The following is a 23707-nucleotide window of genomic DNA, read 5'->3' on the forward strand; positions in this document are numbered from 1 at the left end:
ACCGTTACAATCTCGGCATTGGGATGCCTCTACTTCCACCCCTGGTCAGGCCTCTACCCTTGCTGATAGCCTGACTTCTCGACTGTGGGTTGATGTGCTCAAGAAGGGTATTCCTGTATGTGACAATGATGAGGACTATAGAGCTAATGATCCAGGAGGCCAGGTGGACGTCGATGTCATGGCTGAGGCTTGACAGCTTATACCTTTACTATGTTTTTTGGTTCGGCTGTACATATCTTCTATGTCTACTTCAATTACTTGCATTACATACAATGTTCAAGGTCTTTGCAATGTCAATAAGTGGAGACTTTTTTGGCGCTATGTACATAGAATGCACCCCGATGTAATTTCTTTACAGGAACACAACCAACATTTCTTGGCTGGCCAGCAAGGCCACTTTGCTGGTTATGACATCTTTTATGCTGGTACAATGCACTTTTCGGGGGTATGCATGCTGGTGAAACATGATATGCAGCCCACGGTTGCTCACAATGACCCCTAGGGTCGATGGATGGTGATCAGATGCATCTGTCATGCTGATCTTTATGAAATAGCATCTGTTTATGCCTCTCAAACTTCTGCGATAAGAGCTCAAATGTGGGCCTCCCTCAAACAATATCCATGGCTGTCTAATGCCTTTTTGTGTGGAGACTTTAATAACTCGCCTGCCATCCAAGACAACACCACTCATCGTTCTCACATGATCCCCACTGAGCTTCGACATTGGGAGGATATGCTTTCTTTCTTGCATGCAGAAGATTTATGGCTCTTAACAAGGGACAGAGATATGGGTTATACATACCGTCACAATGCCTTTACTCATTACTAAGCTCGACTTGACAGATGGTATTTGTTGCATGCTCAGCACTATGCTAGTTTCACATGTGCACTATGGGTTGACCATTCCCTCTTGCTATCTGATCACTTTCCAGTATGCTTGACATTATCTATAGCACGTTTGACAGATGATATGCCTTTTTTTGGTCGTCGCCTACTCCATGTTAATAGTGCTTATTTGCTTCATCAACAATTTCAGAACATGGTGAGAGTGGCTGTCCGCCCCCTCCTCTTACATGCTCAGGAGGACATGGATTTTGCTTGGATCAGTCTTGCCCATCGCTTGCAGGCTGTTATTCAAGATTATGGACGGAGTTACATGGAAAACCTCAGGCTTAAGCTGAAATGGGCTCAATCTCACAAGCAACAAATGGATGTAATCAGCTCTTATAGGCAGCTCACCTCCTCTGAACAGGATTCTTGCGCTTATGCGGTTCATATCATCCATCAAAATGATCTTCGCAAATTAAAAAAGTGGCAAATCCGAGCTCGCATGAAACCCCTTTTGGATAAGGGCTGCTCCTCCAAAGCCTTCTTTAAAAGCTTGCATGTGGATAGGCGAAAGGAGGATATTTGCAGGATCAGGCAAGATGATGGCACCCGGACCACCTCTAAATCACAATTGGAATCGCAATGCTCTAGTCATTTCCAGCATCTCTTTTCCCCTCAGCCTGATTATTCGATGCAAGTGAATGCAGCTAGGTCTCAATTTCTTATGCATGTTCAGCCTATATTGTCTCGGGAACAGACTCATGCATTGCAGCAGCCCTTTATGCTTAATGAACTGGATGATGCTTTGAGTCATTGACATAAAGGCAGCTCTCCTGGTTGGGATGGATTGACTGTTGAATTTTTCCGTGCATTTTGGGGTGATCTCAAGAACACTCTTCTTCTTATGATCAATCATGCTTGGGCAGAACAATCTCTTCCTCCTTCTTGGAAACATGGCCTTGTCAAATTGATCCACAAAAAAAGGTTGTGTGAGACAATGGCTGATTGGCAGCCCATATCTCTTATGCCAGTCATTTACGAACTCATTGCCAAAATGATTGTCCTCAGGGTTTGATTTATCTTGCAAGCAGGACTTCATCCCAGGCAGTATGGGTTTGTTCCCAGAAGGCAGATTACTGACAATATCTCCAATGTTTTGCTTGCAATTGAGTATGCCAAATATTCTAAACAAGATGTTCTCATTCTGCAAGTGGACATTGTGAAAGCATTTGATATTGTCCATTGGGATTTTATTTCTCAGACTATGCATAAATTGGGATTTGGCCCTCGGCTGGTCCATACTCGTTCTATTCTCATGCCACTGCGCAGTGTTTGCTTGGTAGTGGGTTGTCAAGGACATGGACTATGACCCGTTCAATGAGACAGGGTTGCCCTCTTAGTTCGCTACTGTATGCCATTGCTACTCATCCGTTATTGTTGCATATGGACCATCTTGCAGATACAGGGCAGCTTCATTGCTTGCAAATTCCAGGGGCACAGCCGTTTCTTGCACAGGCATATGCTGATGATTCATATTTCATGCCCAGGAATTCTCAAAGTGACCTCTCTCATTTGATGCATACTCTGAATGATTTTGGCATAGCTGCTGGACTGCATATCAACTTTCAGAAATCGAATCTTCTAGCATTGAAAGAAGCTGATTGGCATGCACTTCTCTAGCCAGGCCACATTATTTCTTTCCATACTATTGTGAGGCATTTAGGGTATCCCATTGGCTGGAATATTACCCCTCAACAACAGCTCAAATGGGTGCTTCAAAAGATTAACAAGAAGCTGGAATACTGGCACTTGTCCACTTGGCCACTACATGTTCGACTTCGAATAGTACAATCTATCATTATGGCATATGTGCAATTTTATTTGCCTCTTCTTCCCTAGTCTTTTAAGCATTTGGCTTCCTATATGTCCCAGGCTATGGAGATATTTTGGAAAAGCAAATCTCACAAAAAGGCTTTGCGACTACTTCCCATGCAATCTATTTGTTCTCCTAAGACTCATGGGGGACTGAATATTCTCAATCTTCAGTTTCATATGTTGGCAAGAAAGAGCACTATGATTGCTGATTTTTTTCAGCAAAAACAGCCATGGGCTATTATGTTAGCAGCTATGTGTGGAAACATGACGTCCCATGCATATGGGCATTGGATTACAGATCACTGGGAAGCAATCATGACCACATTTCAAGGGAAAATTCCTGGCTGTCCTGTTTCTACTGCTTTTATTCATGATTGGAAGAGAATTCTCTCTTATGCTAAATGGTCAGGTGCTTCTTCCCATCATGGTAATTCTCTTCGCTTGGAAAGTATCCATTGGAGCAAGGTGTTTGAATCGCCTCTTGCTTTACAGGCACCTATTAAAGCATATAATCTTATGAAATTGGGCATAAGATTTGTCGGAGATGTTGTGGATCAACATGGTTATGTGCTTTCATTTCCACAAGCTTGCAGGACATTCCCCTTGGGTCTGCATCATAGGCCCATTTGGAGAATACTTACAACTATGTTGCAGCCATTTGTTCCTATTCCTCCACTGTTTGTACAGGACAGATTACTGGACTGGAATCTGACTTCCTTATCTCCTACTACCTGTTCACTTTCAATGCATAATTTGGCCTCCTCGATGGTCTACAGATTTATTCTTCCACCGCCATGGATTGATAAGCATGCTAACACTCTTTGGAATTTGGATAGGCCTTTATCTTGGTGGCAATCACAGACTCAAGAAAATTTGGAAAGCTAAATTGCCATTGAAACAGAGGCTTTTCTTTTGGAGATGTATAGTGGGAGCTTTTTCCATTGGAGTGAAATTGGCAGCACGTCGTATTGCTCCTCTTCCTGCCCCCATTGCTCTCATCACCGTGAGACAGTTCCCCATTTGTTATGGTCTTGCCCGCACTCTCGGATATTGATCACTCATGTCTCTCATTTGATGCGGCTTCGGTTTCCCTCTATCAGATTCGGGAAACTCTTCTGGATGTTTGGATGCTTCTCATCTCAGATGTCTCCATTCCTCCTTTTCTTTCACTGGGTTCGTTTTTGGGTACTATGGACTATTTGGACACAGAGATTGCATTTTAGGATGGGACAACAGTTTCCTCAGGCATATGCTTTCTTCAGAATGTCCCTCAAGCAATCTTTATATGATAGTTATGCTGCGAGGGACTTGGATGCTACTAGCCTTGAAGTGTTTTCTGACTGTTTTTGAGTTCTTCCATTAGGCTCTCTTTTGGAGTCTAATGTCATGTACATTGATTTCATGTTAATTTTATAGTTACTCGTTTCACAAAAAAAAAAGTGTGTGTGTGTGTGTGTGTGTATACATATACATACACACACACACACACACGTGTCATCTAGGTATATATGTAGATGTGTGTGTATATATATATGTGTGTGGTGTATGTATGCATGTATGTATGTGTATGTGCGTATGTATGTATACACACACACACATACATGGTGTATGTGCATATGTATGTATACACACACACACATACATGTATGTATGTGTGTGTGTATACATACATACCCACATACACATACATACATGCATACATACACCACACACATATATATACACACATATCTACATATATACCTAGATGAATCCAAGGACATATTTACTAAATGATAGGTTGATAAAATTGAATGTTACATTTTGAGGGTTTTTCATGACTTGTAGAGAGCAGAGAAGATACCAGGACCCTAACAGACCCAGGCATGCAGGACTTGCCTTTGGCCCCCATGCCTCTAGCTCACCATGCTAAAACTCCATAAGCTGTCGGCACTCCGGAGGTGAAGGGCAGACACACATCTACATATATACTTACACACACACACACACACACACACACACACACACACACACACACACATATATATATATATACACACACACACATATACATAACATATATATTTATTTATTTATATATAGACACACACACACATTTTTTTTTTTGGGTGAAATCTTTGATTGATTATATTATATGAGTAGCAACCTCAAAAAAAGGTGCTACAATTACATCAACTGAAAATTTCAGTATATGTTGCTGATGTTATAGATGATGCTGGTATTGTGCTCCCCTTTTCTCTAGCAGCCACTACATATGGATTGGGCTCTCATTATCGTCCTTTGTGGCGACAAATTACTTCTATGCTTTCACCCTTTGTTCCGATTCCTCCTTTGGAACTCCAGGACCGACTAGAAGATTGGACTTTGACTTCTCCAGGGTCCTCTTCTCGTCTTTTGAGGCTATCTCAGATTACTGTACCTGCATTGTATAAAATCCTTTTGCCTCAACCTTGGGTTTCAGAGAGAGGTGATTTTGTTTGGCGAATGCATCGCCCAGCCAAGTGGTGGAGGAAAAGATTACAGCAACTTTGGGCCTATAAAGTACCGTTTCGGCAACATGTTTTCTTTTGGCGAGTTCTTTGGGAGTGTTTCCATCTGGAGAGCTATTAGCTCATCGACACATTGCTCCTGCACTTTGCCATAGATGTTTTACTTCTTCGGAGACTGTGCCTCACTTGTTTTGGCATTGTCCGTGCTCTTGTGAGTTTTTTGATCTGCTTCGACAGCACCTGCGAGCGAGATTCCCATTTGTTTCGTTTGGGAAGCTCTTCTGGCTATTTGGGTTTCATCCATCCAGATCGGAGTTTCATCTTTTCTTCGTTTGGTTTCGCTACTGGGCACTATGGACTTTATGGACATATAGGAATTGTAAAGTCTTTGGTGATCCTACTTTCTCTCTGTTTGGCTTTTATAGGCGTTCTCTGTAGCAATCTTTCTTTGATTGCTTGCAGCCCCGCTACATAGATCATGAGGTCATGCCTTTAAACGAGACAAAGTAGGAACGTCGAGGTTCCTGTAAAGCCAAGGGAGGCTGAAAGATTTTCAACCAGTGAATGCTTTCAGCTCTCAAAGAATTCCCAAGCAAAGATTGCCGTCCATTCCATTCCAGATGAGAAAGAACATGCTTCCAGTCAAGAAGCAAGCGGGAGACAAAAGGGCATCCAGGCAAAGTGCCATCAGTGCAGCCAAAAAAGAAATCCCAGTGATCGAGTTGCCAATGACCAAACGTAGAAATACTGATATGAGTGACCAGAGTCCTAATCATAAGAGCCCAAGGCTGATCACCTTGCAGAAATTGCAGCAACATTTTCCCCCTGTGGGCAAGAATATGCACATGAATATCCGTGATGTTCAATCCACCATGCATCTTGGGAGAACAAATGTGATGCATCGAAAGCAGCCTGAGACTTTTTCTGCCATGTTTGGATCGCCAGAAGAGTTCCATAAAGACAGACATGAAAGATGTAAGATCTGCCTTAGTGAACATGATCAATGGCAAGTAAAATTGAATATATGCCACAAGGATGGACTGCACTATTCGAAGATGAACGTGCAAAGGCCAGGTTGCCAGTTTTCAATACTCAAGCTTTTTCCGAAGCTTAACCAAAACCCAATCAGTTTGTTGTCGGCGAGTGAGTTCCCACCCCAAAGGGTAACCAAGATGACGAACAAACTGAGTAGGTGGAATGATATCCCCGGGCCATAATAGACTATGCCAGTCTTTGGAATGCACAGGGAGCAGCTTAGACTTCTAAAAATTAACATGAAGACCAGCTGCCAAACCATAAATAGAGAGGGCCTGCATCAAGGCACCAAGATCATGGGGCGTATTCTTCGGGGTAAAGAAAGAATCATCAGCATAAGCTTGAGCAACCATGCTGCGATTAGCATCCAATTCCAAGCCATGAAGTGATCCTGTAGCCACAAGATGATCAATATATTGCAGCATAGGATGAGTAGCAATGGCATACAGTAAAGCACTGAGAGGGCATCTCTGGCGGACCGAACAACGAAGAGTCCACTCATCAGAGCTATCCCCAGAGATAATGCAAGCCACATTGCTATCTCTGTAAAGCTAGTAAATAACCTGCTGCATTTTTTGTCCAAACCCCAAAGCTTGCATAGTTTGCGAGATGAAATCTCATTGAACTGTGTCAAAGGCTTTTGCAATATCTACCTGCAAGAGTAGAACATCCTGCTGCGTGTATTTGGCATATTCAATCCCAATATAAGCATTGGCAATGTTATCTGTGATATGGCGACGTGGAACAAAGCCATATTGGGAGGGATGCAACCCATCATGCATATAACCTTTAATCCGATCAACCACCATTTTGGCAATGATCTTGTAAATGACTGGCATGAGCGTGATTGGCCTCCAATCACCCACTGAATCACATAGCTGCTTTTTTGGAATCAGCTTGAGAAGACCCTTTTTCCATGACAAAGGCACCTGCTGATTTTGCCATGCTGTATTTACCATTTGCAGCAAGGTGAATTTAAGAAGATCCCAGAATGCATAAAAAATTCAACAGTGAGACCATCCCATCCTCGAGATTTCCATCTGCCACAGGATCTCAGTGCATCAGACAATTCCCTTTCAGTGAAGGGATGTTCAAGTTCCAAAGCCTGAGCATCAGACTGAATTGGATGAATATGCTGCAAAAGAAGCTGACGTGCAGACACGACCCAAGGAGAAAGAGTATCCAAATGCCCAAAATGAGTGGAGAAGTGCTGCACACATAAATCAGCAAGCTCTGAACGAGATGTTCACCAAGAACCATCAAGCATCCGGATCCGACAGATATTAGCAGCCTGTCTTTTGTAGTGTAAACTCTTAAAAAATTGCTTGGAAGAGCAGCCTTTATCCAAAAATGCCCGTTGTCTGGATCGAGTTTCCCATTTAGCAAGCTTTCTGCGATCATTAGATTGAAGAGAGAATTGAGCTTGACGTAAGAGCATGCTTTCCTCTGAAGACAAAGGGCGAAGATGAGCAAGCTCAATCAAACTCTGACATGTAAATTTGGCATGTGCTACAGTCTCCCTTGTGGCTTGCGTATAGGACTTGCCATAATCTCGAATAACTGCTTGCATCCGAGCAACAAAAGCCTGCCAGGCATAATCCAAACCAATGCGTATCTGACGAGAGAGAGGCTGAATAGCATCAGAGACCAAGGCTTTAAAGTCAGCATGCTCCAAATAACTATTATTAATCAGCAAAAGCCTTCGGCAAGGCAATCTGTCAGTGGGAAATTCGTGTAAGGAAAGCTCAACCAAAGAGGAGCATGATCCGAATGTGTGAAAGCATGATCAATCCAAATTTGACAAGTAAAGGCATCACAATGCTGTGGATCAATCTGATACCATCTGTCCAAGCGTGCCCGATAAGAAGATTGAGCATTATGCTGAAAGGTATAACCCGGAAGCATGGGCTGTAATTCCTTCCACAGATCAACCAGGCGCAACTAAAGCAAAAAATCAGACCATGCCTGTGTTTTAGAAGCCAACATATGAGTGTGGCCTGAGGTGTTGTCACCCGATTGAGGGGCATTATTAAAGTCACCACAAATGAAGGCATGTTGTCGCCATGGATAAGTATGCATGGCAGCCCAGATCAAAGCTCTATCACGAGAAGATTGGGGGGCATAAACCGATGCAAATTCAAAAATTTCCCCTTGAACAAGGCATTGAACAATAATCCATCTACCATGGCGATCATTGAGAGCCACAACAGGTTGAAGGTCGTGCTTTACCAAAAAAGCCACACCAGAAAAGGAGTGCTCTCCAGCATAGAAGATATCATAACCAGCAAAATGACCTATTTTACCAGCATACATATGCTGATTATGCTCTTGCAAAGCAATTATATCAAGCTGCAATTGCCTAATATACATCCAAACCAGTTTCCATTTGCGATCATCACACATTCCCTATACATTGAGAGTAACACACTTCAGATGATCAAGCATATTCACAGTTATGGGACAGGTATGTACAGCAACTAACGGGCTGTCTACGTCTGCATTTCCACCTCAATGTCCGGGCCTCTGCCCTGGGATGAAGCATCAGCCTGAGGAGAGGACAAAAGTGCAGCAACTTCTTCTTCAGGAGACAAGGTCCGATTTGCAGTCACAGCAGCCCAGGTCAAACCAACACCAGAGTTTTCAGTAGGTGTTTTCCCATGAGAGAATGCGAAGGCAAAGGTCGCCTGGGGGAGATCACTTTGCGAGGAGTTTGCCATCCATCAGTCAAAATTTTTACCCCTTCCCCTGAGGTGGAGAGGACAAAGGCACAGGAAAAGAAGCATTACCATGTGAGACAGCCGGGGCTTTGCCTTTGTCTTGAACAGAGAAAAACTGTTTGACCCCTTTGTTTTTAACCACAGAAGAGGCATTTGCATTCTTATTCAAAGGCTGAACCATTTCAGCTTGCACTGGCATCCGTGGAGCTCGGGAAGGGCATTGTGAAGCCATGTACCCAAATTGCTTGCATTGAAAGCAAGCACCTGCAAACAGCCCCCACTTGAGCTTGTAAAAGGCACTCCCCACGGAAACATTATTCACAGTAACCGAGTATGAAGCTGGAGTGGGATGATCTATATCCCACAAAATGCAGAAGCGATTCGAATTTCCATTGGGTCGCAGTGGACATACCACCTTACCGAGGGAAGCTGCAATTTAACGGTCCACTTGGGAGGGTGGGACTCCAGGCTCCAGGTCGACTATCGAGAGGCGTGCTCGTTTCTGCAAGGCTTGGCCTGCAGGAGTTTTCTACATCTTCACTCCGCGAGGGATTTGCCAGCTGTATAGTCCCCCCACTTGGCTGTAGCCCCAATTCCAGAGAACCCCCATGCAGTGAGCTGAGTTTCTCTGGAACAGGCCGGTTTCTTTCTTTCAGCCTTTTCTGGTTTTTCCATACTCAGCACCTTCGGGGCTGCTGTCTTGTATGAAATCTTTCAAGCATTAATAGAAGGTTCCTTTTTTTGCTTTAAAAAAAAAAAAAAAAAAAAACCTGCCCCCACCAAGCCCTATATCTTGGGCTATGTGCCCTCTGCATTTATGTGGGGGTCCAGCCCCTTGTTTTGTGTTCCAGCTGAGTGGCTGGCCCCCTCCACTCACCCTTATGTATAGGGCTGTGGGCTGGGCCATCTGGCCGACCAGCCAGCTCCATGGCCTTTATAAGGGCAGGGTGCTACCCTTTTGCAGCCCCTTCCTTGCTGCTGCCAGGCCCTCCTGCAGGCTCCTTACGTGCCCATATGCCGGTGCATCCCAGGTGCTCTTGTCCCTTTCCCGCTGCTCCAGATCGGCCCCTTCCAAACCTTTTCTGGACTTTGTACATAGTGCTATCTGTTGCAGTCTTCTCTTCTGAGGTGCTGCCCATGTGGCAGCCCCCTCTTTCTCTCTTCTTTGGGCATCTTCTGCCCTAGGTCTCCCTCCCCCACGCTCTCCTCATTTGGGGGCTTACAGGAGGTGACCTTTCCAACACTGCTACCTTGGTAGACAGCCTGTTGTCCCAGCAGCTCTCATGATGGAACCCTATGGAACAATTCAATGTCAATTTTGGTTCCTGGCTTCTCAGCCAATGGCTTTTGCTCCTCTAGGTCCGGTCCTGCAGAAGCAAACCATCTTGGTACATAGGTCTATCCAAGGTAGCACCTGATGGCAACACCAACTGTAGTCATGTTTCCGCCTTTGAACTCGAGCAATCCAAATGCCACGATCTTCCAATCGTCCCCATCATAATAAGTGAACAACCTGGAGTCTTCCAGGCGTCATGCTCTGAGGGTCTGTTTCAACCCGTCCTTCCTCTGGCAAGGTCTGCAACGAAAGAACCATCTTCTTGTCATTGTAAGAAAAGTGTAAATCTAGCAAGTTTGTAAAAAGCTAAGTTAACTCAACCTTTTGTAGACCAGAACTCTGTACGCACCTGACGGAACCTGAGTCACCCTCCTCGCAAGGGCACTGCCCTCAGCCATGGAAGTCAATTCCCAAGAGCCTATGAATTAGGGTCGTCCTTCAGCAAGGTCCTTGCCTTCAAGCTCCCACACTTGTGAGCCTCCTACTTGGGCTCTGATACCATGTTAGAAATCGACCAACAGAGGGTACACACAGCAAAAGACTGATAGAATAGCCCAGGAGCTCACACAGTGTGTGTGGGGAGTGGAATCACAAACTTCTTAACTTATGTGCTTCAAATAGATGTGGAGACTCATAAATAGACAATGATCCAGCTAGATATAGAAGCTATCAAACGAATATATGTCCGTCCAAAGCTATGGACACAATACAAAAGAGAGAGATCCAAAGTCCCACCGGAGCGTGGTCCTTTGGTCTTACCACCCTGGAACTTGAGCTTGCGTGCTCCACCTTGAGCATGTGTACACTCTTTGTCTAGATCTGAGCGCCCCGCTATCCTGGTAGACAGCCTAGGGTTCAGCCTTGTGAGCTAAGTCTGCAGCACCACCTCCAGCACTCCTTTACCTCTTGGTTGTAGGCCAAAGGATGAGGGTAAGGTGCTCCTATCTACTCCTCTGATGGTGGACCTGCTGGATGATTGAATGAGGCACTAAGCTTCCCTTTTATAGGCCCCAAGGGCCATCTAAATAGCCGACTGGGTCCTTACTTGCCAACTTTGCAGCCCCTCCAACCGACTCCACTGTCCCCCATAAATGGGGCTGTGGGCTGCCTTTATGGGGCAGTGGGCTGGCCGACCAGCCTTCTTGGCCCTATATAAGGGCACGATGCTGCCCAGTGCAGCCCCTCCCTTCGTTGCAACACGTGGCCCATTGCTATGCTGCTGCCAGGCCCTCTTGCAGGCCTTTCACCTGCTCATTCCAGGCGCCTCTGGCCCGGGATAATCCTCTTACCTGCTTGCCCACTTGCAGGCCAGTTCCATGCCTCGGATGCCCCGCCTTCTGCACTGTTTCTGGCACCATCTGTTGCAGTCTTCATCCTGGGATAACCCCACCTATTTGCTGTGAGGTGGTGCCCATGTGGCAGCCCCTACTCCCATAGCCGTATGCCGTATGCGTATGGTAACATATGGAAAAAACTATGAGACCAGGCAGTCCACTAGTGGTAATTGTTTTCTTTTTGGGCTTTGGCTGAGCAAGAAACAATCTACTGTGGCCACTTCCTCATGTGAAGCTGAGTACAAGGCAGCTTTCACAGCGACAGTTGAATGTGTTTGGCTGCGTTGTTTGTTTGCTGATCTTCATGTAGCAACTTTATATTACAGTCAAATATTTCAAATAGAAATTGCTTTGGCTGCTTTATGAATTATTATTCGTGATCCTTGACATTAAGCATGCGTAGCTCTTTTGACCAGACTAAACAAGTGGAAATTTGTCCAGAGTCCATCTGAGTCACGATAGAGCTTGAATCATCATGATTTCGGAGTGATCACCAGTCAAATTGGAATGGCATCACAACCCTTGTGGATGCTACAGAAAGATGCGTCTGATTTTATCAGTTTTTTTTTCTTTCCTTTCATTTTTAAATTATGTATCCCTAATTAATGATGAATTATAGTTTTATCATCGATTCATTTTTCTAAGCTGCTGAAAAGGATCAACTTCTTCTATGCTTATTTAATTTTTGTGCTCCATACTTTGACCATATTTTGTTCCACCTAGACTGATTGTTTCTGAGAAGTGTATGCTTTCTGGTTTTATGAAATTTGGGAAGGTCTGTGTGTTTTATGAACAGTCAACTCTGTTTAACATGTATATTTATGTTTTGTATGGAGGAGGATTTATAGGAAGGAACATGATAGTGAATCATCAGTTTTAAATTGTCTGCCAGAATAGACTATCTTTTTTATTTTTCGACATCAAGCAGGCAAGGGCTTTGTATTGTTGTTCTTTTCAAATATTTCTGGAAGACTCTATTGCATCTAGTGTCCAGTTGTGGTTTTGATGTTTGTTCTATATTGAACTTTGGGGCATTATGTGTTTCAGGAGGGAGGCAGCAGTTTAGCTCCTGTTTTACAAGAACAAATTGATGAGACGTTACAACAGATGAACCCACGGTGTATGCTAGAGCTTCTTGCTCTTCCTTTGGATAAGGAGCATGAGGGAAAGCGCGAGGAAGGTCTGCAAGGAATAAGAAGTATTCTATGGGCTGTTGGTGAAAGGGGGGAATTCGCACCTGTTCCTGGATTCACAAGGGAAGAATATGTAAAAGAGGCATTTGCTCGCATGACAGCTGCTGAACAGGTTGCATTTTTCACTGCTACTCCCCCCAACATTCCAGCAGAGAGTTCTGAAGTTTATGCAGTAGCTCTTGCAAATGTAGCAGAAGGTTTTGTTGCAAAGAAACCTGTCCAAATTCAGGAAGCAGACACACTGTTTTTTGAGCTTCAAGCAACAAATGCCCCTTACGAGGTGTCGGCTGATTTTCGTGTTGTAACTGAGCCGCTAGACTTTGCATTGGAAAGAGCAATGTGTTCACTACTGTTGGGGGAGCTTGATGACTGTCGTGATTGGTTAGGTTTGGATGATAAGAATTCTCCTTACAGGGATCCAGCAATAACGGATTTTGTTTTTGCAAATTCACTTGGAATTGAGGAGGGTGATTATTTACCTGGTGTATGCAAACTGCTAGAGACTTGGTTAAGGGAGGCAGTCTTTCCAAATTTCCGAGAAACTGATGAGTTGCAAGTGAAGCTTAGGGATTATTATGATGATCCTGGAGTTCTGAATTATCTGGAGCGATTGGAGAAGGGGGAGTCTCCTTTGGCAGCTGCAGCTGCGATTGTACAACTGGGAGCTGGTGCGGGTGCAGTTCTTGATAGCGTAAAGGCATCAACTTTGGACACTTTGCGGAAAGTCTTTTCGTTGGGGAAGGTAAGGGGAAGCGTGGCCAAGGACAAAAATATTGTTGAATCAGTTCTTGATACGAAAGAGTATTCATACGATCAAGAGCACAAGGAAGGCCTCTATCACAGCCCTCAACAGAATGCTTCTGGTGATGGGAGTTCAGTCTCAATCACCAGCTCCTCACTTGGAACCAACCTTTCTGGAAGCAGTTGGAGTGATAGTGCAGTTGTGGAGGGCTTTAAGACTGTAAAACATGAAGGAGTTTCTCCAGTACAGATTGCTTGTGCAGGGATTTTAGTTGGAGCTTTGTCTTTCTTTGGTTGGAGGATCTTCTCATCTCGTCTTGGTTCTATGAAATCGACTTCAACACCAATAATGACTACTAATTCTGCAGGTATAACGAATTCCTGGGGTATTTTGCAATGAAAAGGTGGCAGCTCTGATATTTGGGCTGTCTGTTGACCTTTTACAATATTGATGCATGGTCATCTAGGTTGCATAGACTCTGTTAATGGATAAGATTTCTAATATGCATAATGCAAGAATACATCAAGCCCATATTAAATGCCTTTTATACTCATGCATAGACTTTGCCAAGAACAATAGTTGAACGATATAAGATTCAGTTGTAGAAATGTTTGGTGGAGTCAAACCTTATGACAACTGCAGATGCCAGTTATGGCCTGGCTTGGAGCTGCAAGCTGAATCTTAAAATTCATGACCTAAAAGTTCCACCGCATACACCACCTGTAAGTTTAGGAGCATTTGCAACTCGTCTGCCAATGCATCTAAGCTGACTAAAATTAACTCTGCTTTAATTAAATGAGATGCTCGTTGGGGAGAGACTAAAATGAAAATGTTTAGACTTCACAAGCAGTTGTAGCTTGAATGAAGAGATTTTGGACTACCTTTTGATTAGCCTTCTTCTTTAGTGCTAGCCTTCATCATGGCTGAGTCTGCCCTTCACCTCCGGAGTGCCGACAGAAACTCAGTACGAAGGCTTTGTATAAATGGATGCTCAAGTATGTGTGGGTGTGTGGATTTGTATGTGTGAGAGCATATTTTTATACTATGGTCTACACCCACTGTTAGGTGCTGATGACGTCAGTGGGTGTCATAGTAGCTAGTCCCTGCTATGCATGATGGAGTTTATGGTTTTCAACCTTGTGAGTGACTATCATGAGATTGAAACTGCACTATGTTGTGTTTTAAGAGGATGAGTTTGGGAATGTTCCTGGATTCATCTAGGTATATATTTAATTAAATGAGATGTTTACAATCATGGGCACTAGCTTAGTTTATTTTGAACAATGTCAAAGATATGTTATGCACTTGGATGCTAATCCTCAGCTTAGTGGACTTAAACCAGCAGGGTTAGGGGCTACTGTGCATTCGTTCAGTGTGCACACACCATTGGATGATCTGGTCTGTTTCGAGAGTGGTGGCTCCTAAATTCTACATGACGGATCATGAGATGTAAAAAAAAAAAAAAGAGAACAGAACTTTCTATTTATGCTGGAAGAACCAACTATAAAATTCAGTCAACAAGAATCACGAGATACTATGCCGAGGATTTTGGGAATGGGTTGTGGTGGTATGGGACGCGAGAGCTATAGGCATGGTATCTCATGGGAGTTTGAGCTCTCGCCCGCTTACTAGGGGGTTGTTGGATGTGTTGGAAAGGTCACCTCCCATGTGTAAGCCCCCAAATGAGGAGAGAATGGGGGAGGGAGACCTAGGCAAGAGCTACCACGTGGGCATCTGCCCAGAGAAGATGTCCCGGGACAAAAGGCGATGATGTCAGCCACAGTACCAAGCTGTATGGAGGCCTGGGACAGCAGGTATGGAGCTGGAGCTGTGGATCTAGGGGCTGATATAGCAGGACCTGCAGAGGCCAAAGGTGCCTGCATGACGGACTTTGGGCCTGGTAAAGGGCCTGCAACGGGCCTGTTTATGAGGCACAAGGGTTGCACAATGCCACGTGTCAGGGCAGGGGTGCAGAGGCCAGCAAACAGGCTGGCAACCCCCCGACCTGGTCAGTTTATATAGACCCAAGGGGATCGGTGGAGGGGCCAGCAGGTTGGCCACATTGAAGGGTCCAAAGGGCCTGGAATGGAGAGCCCATGGGCGGGGCTGCTGGGACGGCGAGTTGACCTTCACGGTTTTTTGGGGCAGGAAATCGACCAGCAAGGCAGGGCCTGGAGCCCTATATAAGGGGGCATTTGCAGCCCCATTCATAATCCACCAGGGCAGCCTTTAGGAAGCAGATTTGGAGCAGAGGAGCAGCACACTTGGGGCCTACATCCAGGAGGACCAAGGGAGGCTGTGTACTGCAGACCAAGCTTGAACAAGGGCTTCACACCTAGGCTGACACTCAGGGCAGCAAGGTGCGGGGGATAAGACATGGAGACTAAGGTCTACATATGCTCATCAGGGAGCACGCGGACTTAGGGGTCTAGGAGTGTCTCATTGGATGGAAATATTTTGTTGGTCCTATATCTCCCTTAAGTATTGCCTATTTTCAGATCTGCACATATATGTAAACCACATTCCACCCAAACCATCACTGTGTGAGCTCCTGGGTTATTTTATCAGTCTTCTGCTGTGCATACCCTCTGTTTGGTTGATTTCTAACATGGTATCAGAGCCTAGAGGATAGGGCCTTGCTGAAGGAACGACCTTGATTCAAGTCTCTAGGGAATCGACTTCCATGATTGGAGGATTGTGCCCTTGCGAGAAAGAAGGCGACATAGGTTCAGTCAGGTGTGTAAAGAGTTCTTGTCTATAGACGGTGGTGTTAGTTTTTGGAATTACTGTGTGGTATAGCAGTAGAGATGACGATTTCAAAAGCTGAAGCCTCTTCAGCCTTTGCTCTTCCTTCCTCCTCCTCTAGTCGAGTTCTTTCTTTCACTATCCCTAACTTTGGAGAGTCTGGGGACCAATTATCCTATCTGGAAGGTCAACAAGGGGAGGATACTTGTACCGGTAGATGCAGATGAACTCGAAGTGTGGGAGGATAGAGATACCCAAGCCCTAGCCTTGATCATAGGGGCAACGGCGAACTTGGTAATTTCTCATATCCAGATGATTGACACGTTAGTAGAGGCACGGGCCATTCTGAAGGATCTGTATGAGACAGAAAATACATCCTGGAGATTGACTCTTCAACATCAACTCTACAACATGGATATGGATGAGGGAGATTTTGTTCATGACCACTTGACAAAAGTCAAGGTGGTGAGGGATTAACTAGCATTGGTTGGTCAGAAGGTAGACTCAAGTTACATGGCCTTGATGGTACTTGAAAATGCTGTATTGCAAGAAGCTAGGTCACCACATCTCTGAGTGTCCAAAGAGGATTGCAAGGGAGAGAGAGAAAGAGTCTAGCATGGCAATTGCATATTCTTCACATTCGGATGCCAATAAGAATGATGCTATTGCCATCTTTATAGAGCATGACAGGGCATTCTTCTCTCGCAGTTATGATACCTTTCGGGAGTGAGACTCATTCAGTGTTAATGAGACTGATGACACATGGTATTTTGATAGTGGCACGACCAGGCATATAGCAACCGGGAGTATGACATTTAGAAAGGGCTTGTTTGACAAATTGTCTCTTGTTCCTGTTGGCAAGGAACTTTCTTGTGCCAACAATTCTTTCGTTGGAGCAACTGGGAGATCTTGCTTACAACTGTTGATGGCTCTGATCTCCATCTTTTTCTAAGATCAATAATTTGCTGTCTGTCCCTTCTTTCACAGAAAGAGGATCTCGTTTCATTTTTGAAGATGATGAGTGCATGGTTCGAGACAGAGGAAATGAGCATGCATTGGTATTTTTTCATACTCTTTGTCGTGGACTGTTTCAGCTTGATAGTTTTTTGAAGTGGTCACACGATGCTTGTATTGCTACCACTTCTACCTCTGCGATGCATGTTGCAGAGTTGTGGCATGCCAACTTTGCGCATGCCAATGTTGTATGGCAGCTTGATTCTTCTCCAAAGATGTCAGACGGTTGATGCATTATCACATTTAGGTTCCTCCCAAAACGTATTTGTGAGGGTCCCATTCTCAGTAAAATGCATAGATTTTCTTTTTCGGAGGCTGGTGCTGTTTGAGAAAATTGCAGTTAATTCATAGTGTTGTTTGCAGTCCCATGAGGACTCATCCTTGGGACATCATCTCTACTTTATCACATTTGTTGAGGATTTTTCAAGGTTTGCATGGGTGTTCCATTTAAGGGAAAACCAGAAGTGTTTATGGTCTTCAAGCTATTCATTGATTTGGTTGAAAATCACTTAGAATGCAAAGCGCACACTCTTCGGTCTGACAGGGGGGCCGACTACTTGTCATATGAGTTTGCAAAATTGTTGACTGAGAAAGGCATCACGCATCAGTGCATTATGTCTTACACACCGGAGTAAAATGTTGTGGCTGAACGTAAAGATTGGTCAGTCATGGAGATGGCGAGATGCATGGTTAAAACAAAGGGGCTGCCATACAAATTTTGTATGAAAGTAATATGTGTGCCAATCATGTGCTGAATTGTTGTCCCACAAGGCATTGAAAGTGGTTACACTTTATCAATCTTGGTACGATAGAAAACCCAAGGTTGATTATCTTGCACTTTTGGTTGCCTAGCCTATGTACATGTACCTGAATTGATGATTAAGCTGTCAAATGCACTTCTGTGGGCTATAACAAAGAAAGCAAGGGATACGGCTCTACAATCCAGCCACGAAGGGGGATTTTGTCACTAGAGACACAACTTTTGCAGAAAATTCAGATCAACCCCCGATGTGTTTGAAGGGTTGCTGCCCATATCTTTTGATGCAAAAGGTGATAACCTGCTGAAAATCAGGCTTTGCAGCAGGATCCACAAGTTGCACATGCCCCTGTTACTCAGCAAGACGTTGGTGATGTTGTTGCACAGGAATGTTCAGCCTTGCAGGAACAAGAACAATCATTCCCACATTGGCTGCTTTGTACTCTCCAGGAGAGCAAGCTTTCTGCTGTCAAGCTCATTTCAAATTGGCAACATGCCACTTGTCTAAAATCTAGACTAAGTCCTATTACATGCCACTAAGGGCAACTCTGGAGTCTTCGAAGCACTTGGTCACGCGAACCGCCTCCTAGATGCTTGTTAAGCTCTGAAGCGCTTAGGGAAATAACCCTTCCTAGTACCTGCAATAATTAATTAAAGCGCACCACCATGGTACCCATTAATTGTTAGCGCTTTGCATGCAAAATAACACCCTGTAGACTAATTCTAGTCACGGTGGGTGTCCCCACTGAACACATGTGCACATATAACAAATATATATATATATATATATTCTCTGGTTGACTGGAGTCAACACTCTTGATTATAATTAAGGGGCTTTGACCAAGGGTGGAGGCGCCTTAATAATAATCAAGTCTCTCTAGCTGAAGTTGGCACATGTTGGTTAACCGTAGTTAACCCTCTTGGTAATAAACCAAGTCTCTCCGATCGAAGTTAGGCTTGCTTGACCAGAGTCAAGTATCTTTGACCGTAGTCAATTCTTTGACTATTAAAGGAACTCTTTGACCATAATTAACACATGAAAACTCTTTAATTATGATCAGATAAATGGTCAACTGTACTTTGATTTAGGATATTTACATTGTGGTGACATCCTCTCGGCTTCTATTCAGTTGACCTCAACTGAAAAGCTTCCTTGTAAACATCCAAAAGCTATGGATGATCATGTCTTCATCCATCCATTTGGCATCTAATGCTGTATAATTCTTGAATTTTATAAGATACTTTGACTATTAAAGGAACTCTTTGACCATAATTAACACATGAAAACTCTTTAATTATGATTAGATAAATGGTTAACTGTACTTTGACTTAGGATATTTATATTGTGGTGACATCCCCTCGGCTTCTATTCAGTTGACCTCAACTGAAAAGCTTCCTTGTAAACATCCAAAAGCTGTGGATGATCATGTCTTCATCCATTCATTTGGCATCTAATGCTGTATAATTCTTGAATTTTACAAGATACTTGTAAAATTCCTTGCCTTGAGGGCCTTTGCGTACAGTATGGTACACACTCAGCTCTGGCTGAAGGACCTCCATTAGCTCATCCACTTGTGGTGGATCCTTTAATACTGGCTCTATAGACTCTAGCCCCTGGAATTTCTTTAAAAGACTCACATGGAATGCATCGTGAATCCTCCAATGCTCTGGCAATGCTCCGAAGCGCTTACAGAAATAACCCTTCCTAGTACTTGCAACTATTAATTAAAGCGCACCACCATGGTACCCATTAATTGTTAGCGCTTTGCATGCAAAATAACACACTGTGAACTAATTCTAGTCACGGTGGGCGTCCCCACTGAACACATGTGCACATATAACAAATATATATATATATATATATATTCTCTAGTTGACCGGAGTCAACACTCTTGATTATAATTAAGGGGCTAAGGGTCGAGACGCCTTAATTATAATCAAGTCTCTCCAACCAAAGTTGGTACATCTTGGTTAACCGTAGCTAACTCTCTTGGTGCATGCCAAGTCTCGTTGACCGAAGTCAACACTCTCTGACCGTAGTCAGCTCTGTGGTTTTTTGGTTAACTGCAGTTAACCCTCTTGGTAATAAACCAAGTCTCTCCTACCGAAGTCAGGCTTGCTTGACCAGAGTCAAGTATCTTTGACCGTAGTCAATTCTTTGACTACTAAAGGAACTCTTTGACCATAATTAACACATGAAAATTCTTTAATTATGATCATATAAATGGTCAACTGTACTTTGAGTTAGGATATTTACATTGTGGTGACATCCCCTTGGCTTCTATTTAGTTGACCTCAACTGAAAAGCTTCCTTGTAAACATCCAAAAGCTGTGGATGATTATGTCTTCATCCATCCATTTGGTATCCAATGCCGTATAATTCTTGAATTTTACAAGATACCTGTAAAATTCTTTGCCTTGAGGGCCTTTGTGTACAGTATGGTACACAATTTGCTCTGGATGAAGGACCTCCTCTAGCTCATCCACTTCTGGTGGATCCTCTGATACTGGCTCTGTAGGCTCTTGCCCCTGGAATTTCTTTAAAAGACTCACATGGACTGCATTGTGAATCCTCCAATGCTCTGGCAATGCTAACCTGTATGCAGCCTCATTAATCTTTTTTGTAACCCTGAAAGGACCATAGTATTTGGAAGATAACTTTGCATACACTTTCTGTCTGCCTTTAAACTTGCGGAGCCTAGCTTTCTTAAACTTTAAAAGTACCCAATCCCCTTCCTTGAGATTCAATTGTCTCCTATGCTTATGTGCAGCTCTTTTATGCTTCTCTTGAGACCTTTCAATTGCTGTCCGGACTTGGCTGTAAGCTGTCTGGAGGTCTCTCATGAACTGATCAGCTGCAAATATTTCGTCCTTGGTCTTAAGGATAGGTGGCAGAATCACCTTCCCATAGATGACCTCAAAGGGGGCTTTCCCTGTAGAGCTGTGTACTGTATTATTGTAAGCAAACTCTACCAATGGTAGGTACTTTTCTCAGTCTGAACCTTGGTCACCCACGTAGCATTTCAGCATATCCAATGCTGTAGAATTTGCTACTTCGCTTTGACCATCTGTTTGGGGATGGAAAGAAGAAGAAAAATTCAGATTCGTCCCCGTATTATCAAATAAAGCTCTCCAGAATAGACTGGTCATTTTGGGATCTCGATCATTGACAATGGACTTAGGCATAACATGGTGCTTAAAGATCTGTGCCATGAAAAGCTTAGCCATATGATCTGCTTTTATGGTTTTACGAACCGGAATGAAATGAGCTTGCTTGCTGAATCTATCAATGATAGTCCAAATCCCATCATTCCCTGACTTTGATCTTCGCAAATAAAAAATGAAGTCGATTGCAATACTTTCCCACGATGCCTGAGGCATGGGAAGAGGCATAAGTAGGCGAGGTGCCTTTCGTCTATCATACTTCACTTTTTGACACGTAAGGCATTCAGTAACAAACTGATGTATATCTTTCCGCATCCTTGGCTAAAAGAAATAATTCTCTAGTGCTTGAGTTGTTGCTGTAATTCCTCTATGTCCAGCATAGTATCTTTGACCGTAGTCAATTCTTTGACCATTAAAGGAACTCTTTGACCATAATTAACACATGAAAACTCTTTAATTATGATCAGATAAATGGTCAACTATACTTTGACTTAGGATATTTACATTGTTGTGACATTATACCTCACATTGGTTCCTCTCAAGACCTCCAAGCAAAACTTAGATAGCGATGGTAGCACATGAATGATTAGATAATTGGGGGAAAATACTACTATGATTAAAACTACCCCATATGTGATAACACACAAGTACAAAGTACTTGTACCTAGACCTAGGATTAAGTGTCCTAGGTGTCACATAGGACTAAGTGTCCTATGTGGCCTAAAAGGCACTAACACTACAAGTGCCTATATTTATGCCTACAAGGCACATACCATGGCCTATAGGGCATCACTAGAACCACCAGGAGATGGCCTACAAACCCCACTCCATGGGATGGGCTGAAGTACTTTGGAAACGTCTTAGAATACCTGGTATTTTCTGATCATGGTGGCACATGTTCATCCAAAAGGATATAGCCACCTATGAATGTGTAAGGGATGTCAGATCATGTAACAAAGGGAACCAAGTGTAAAGCCTGTCGAAAGACTTCGAACTTAGGATGAGGAAGTGCCTTTGTAAACATATCTGCTATGTTGTCCTCTGTGGGAAGATAGGACAACTCTATGTCTCCTGCTGACAACTGCTCCCGAACATAATGATAATAAACTTCAATATGCTTGGTACACGCATGAAACACTGGGTTACGTGCAATGGCCAAAGCACTCTGGCTGTCAGTGTAGACAATAGTGTAGGATGTCTGGCGAATACCAAGATCTGTAAGTAACTGTCGAAGCCAAACACACTCTACTGTAGTGGTGAAAGCTGCCCTGTACTCAGCCTCACAGCTAGATGTGGCAACTGTTGGTTGCTTCTTGCTGAGCTAGGAGATACATGAATTGCCAAGCAAAAAACAATTGCTAGTATGTGACACTCTGGTGTCGGAACATCCTGAGAGGGAAGGAAAGGGGGAGAAGTACAATGGGGAGAGAGTGAGAGAGAGGAGTGACACTAAAGATGCGGGTGTGAAGTGATGAGCCACACCACAAACTCATAGGTTTTATTAGGATTAGGTTTTTCACCCTATGACTGTCTTAAGACAGTCATAGGTGTCATATCTTTAATAAAGGGGTGGCAATGTGCCTTTACCCCCAACAACCTCCCACCTAAAGGCCAATGTGCCTAAAGGGGAGAAAAGAATAAAAATTACAGCAATATACAGTTACTGTATACAAGACCATAAAATAATAATGGTCTCATCCTAATCCCATGATGTGGCGGCAATGTGCAAACCGCTCTGTAGGCAAGCTCTTAGTGAGCAAATCTACAGGATTATCATCAGTATGCACCTTCACAAGCTCAAGTCGCTTGTCTTCCAGTACCTCCCTGATGAAATGATATTTCACATCTATGTGCTTGGTCTTTTGATGAAAGACCGGATTCTTTGCTAACATGATAGCACTCTGACTATCACAATGCAAAACAGGCATATCTCCTGTAATGCCCAAATCTCCCACCAGCTGAGTAAGCCATATTGCTTCCTTGCAAGCCTCAGTGGCTGCAACATATTCAGCTTCAGTAGTTGACAGTGCAACGCATTTCTGCAACCGAGACACCCATGATATAGCACCTCCTGCAAATGTGAAAATATAACCGGTAGTAGACTTCCGGTTATCTGCATTCCCTGCATAGTCTAAATCTGTAAAACCATGCACCAATGCATCTTGCCTACCATAGCATATGCACAAGTCTTTGGTACCTTTGAGATACCTCAAGACACCTTTCACTGCTTCCCAGTGCCGCTTGCCTGGATTTGCCATATACATGCTGATGACTCCCACCGCAAAAGCAATATCCGGACGAGTGGCAACCATGGCATACATCAAAGAACCAACTGCAGATGCATACGGAACCTTGGCCATTTCAGCCTTATCATAATCTGATCTGGGGCTGTCCTTACTGCTGAGTTTTAAATGTGGAGGCAACGGGGTACTAATAGACTTCCCCCCCTCCATTTTAAACCTCTGCAGTACTTTGTC

At 43.8% G+C, this 23707-nt stretch overlaps 1 protein-coding gene across 1 annotated transcript in view; it reads left to right on the plus strand.

The window, feature by feature from the left end:
* LOC147889139 (protein ACCUMULATION AND REPLICATION OF CHLOROPLASTS 6, chloroplastic-like) overlaps positions 1 to 23707 on the plus strand; it is a 60008-nt gene that overhangs the window by 16420 nt on the left and 19881 nt on the right. The window contains exon 4 of the mRNA XM_087391528.1: positions 12662 to 13916. Coding sequence (XP_087247654.1) covers positions 12662 to 13916 — 1255 coding nt within the window. The remainder of the gene's footprint in view (positions 1 to 12661; positions 13917 to 23707) is intronic.

Source organism: Dipteris shenzhenensis, chromosome 20 (genome assembly GCF_047967505.1).
Source record: "Dipteris shenzhenensis isolate YYH24624 ecotype China chromosome 20, Dip_SZ_1.0, whole genome shotgun sequence".
Classification (NCBI taxonomy): domain Eukaryota; kingdom Viridiplantae; phylum Streptophyta; class Polypodiopsida; order Gleicheniales; family Dipteridaceae; genus Dipteris; species Dipteris shenzhenensis.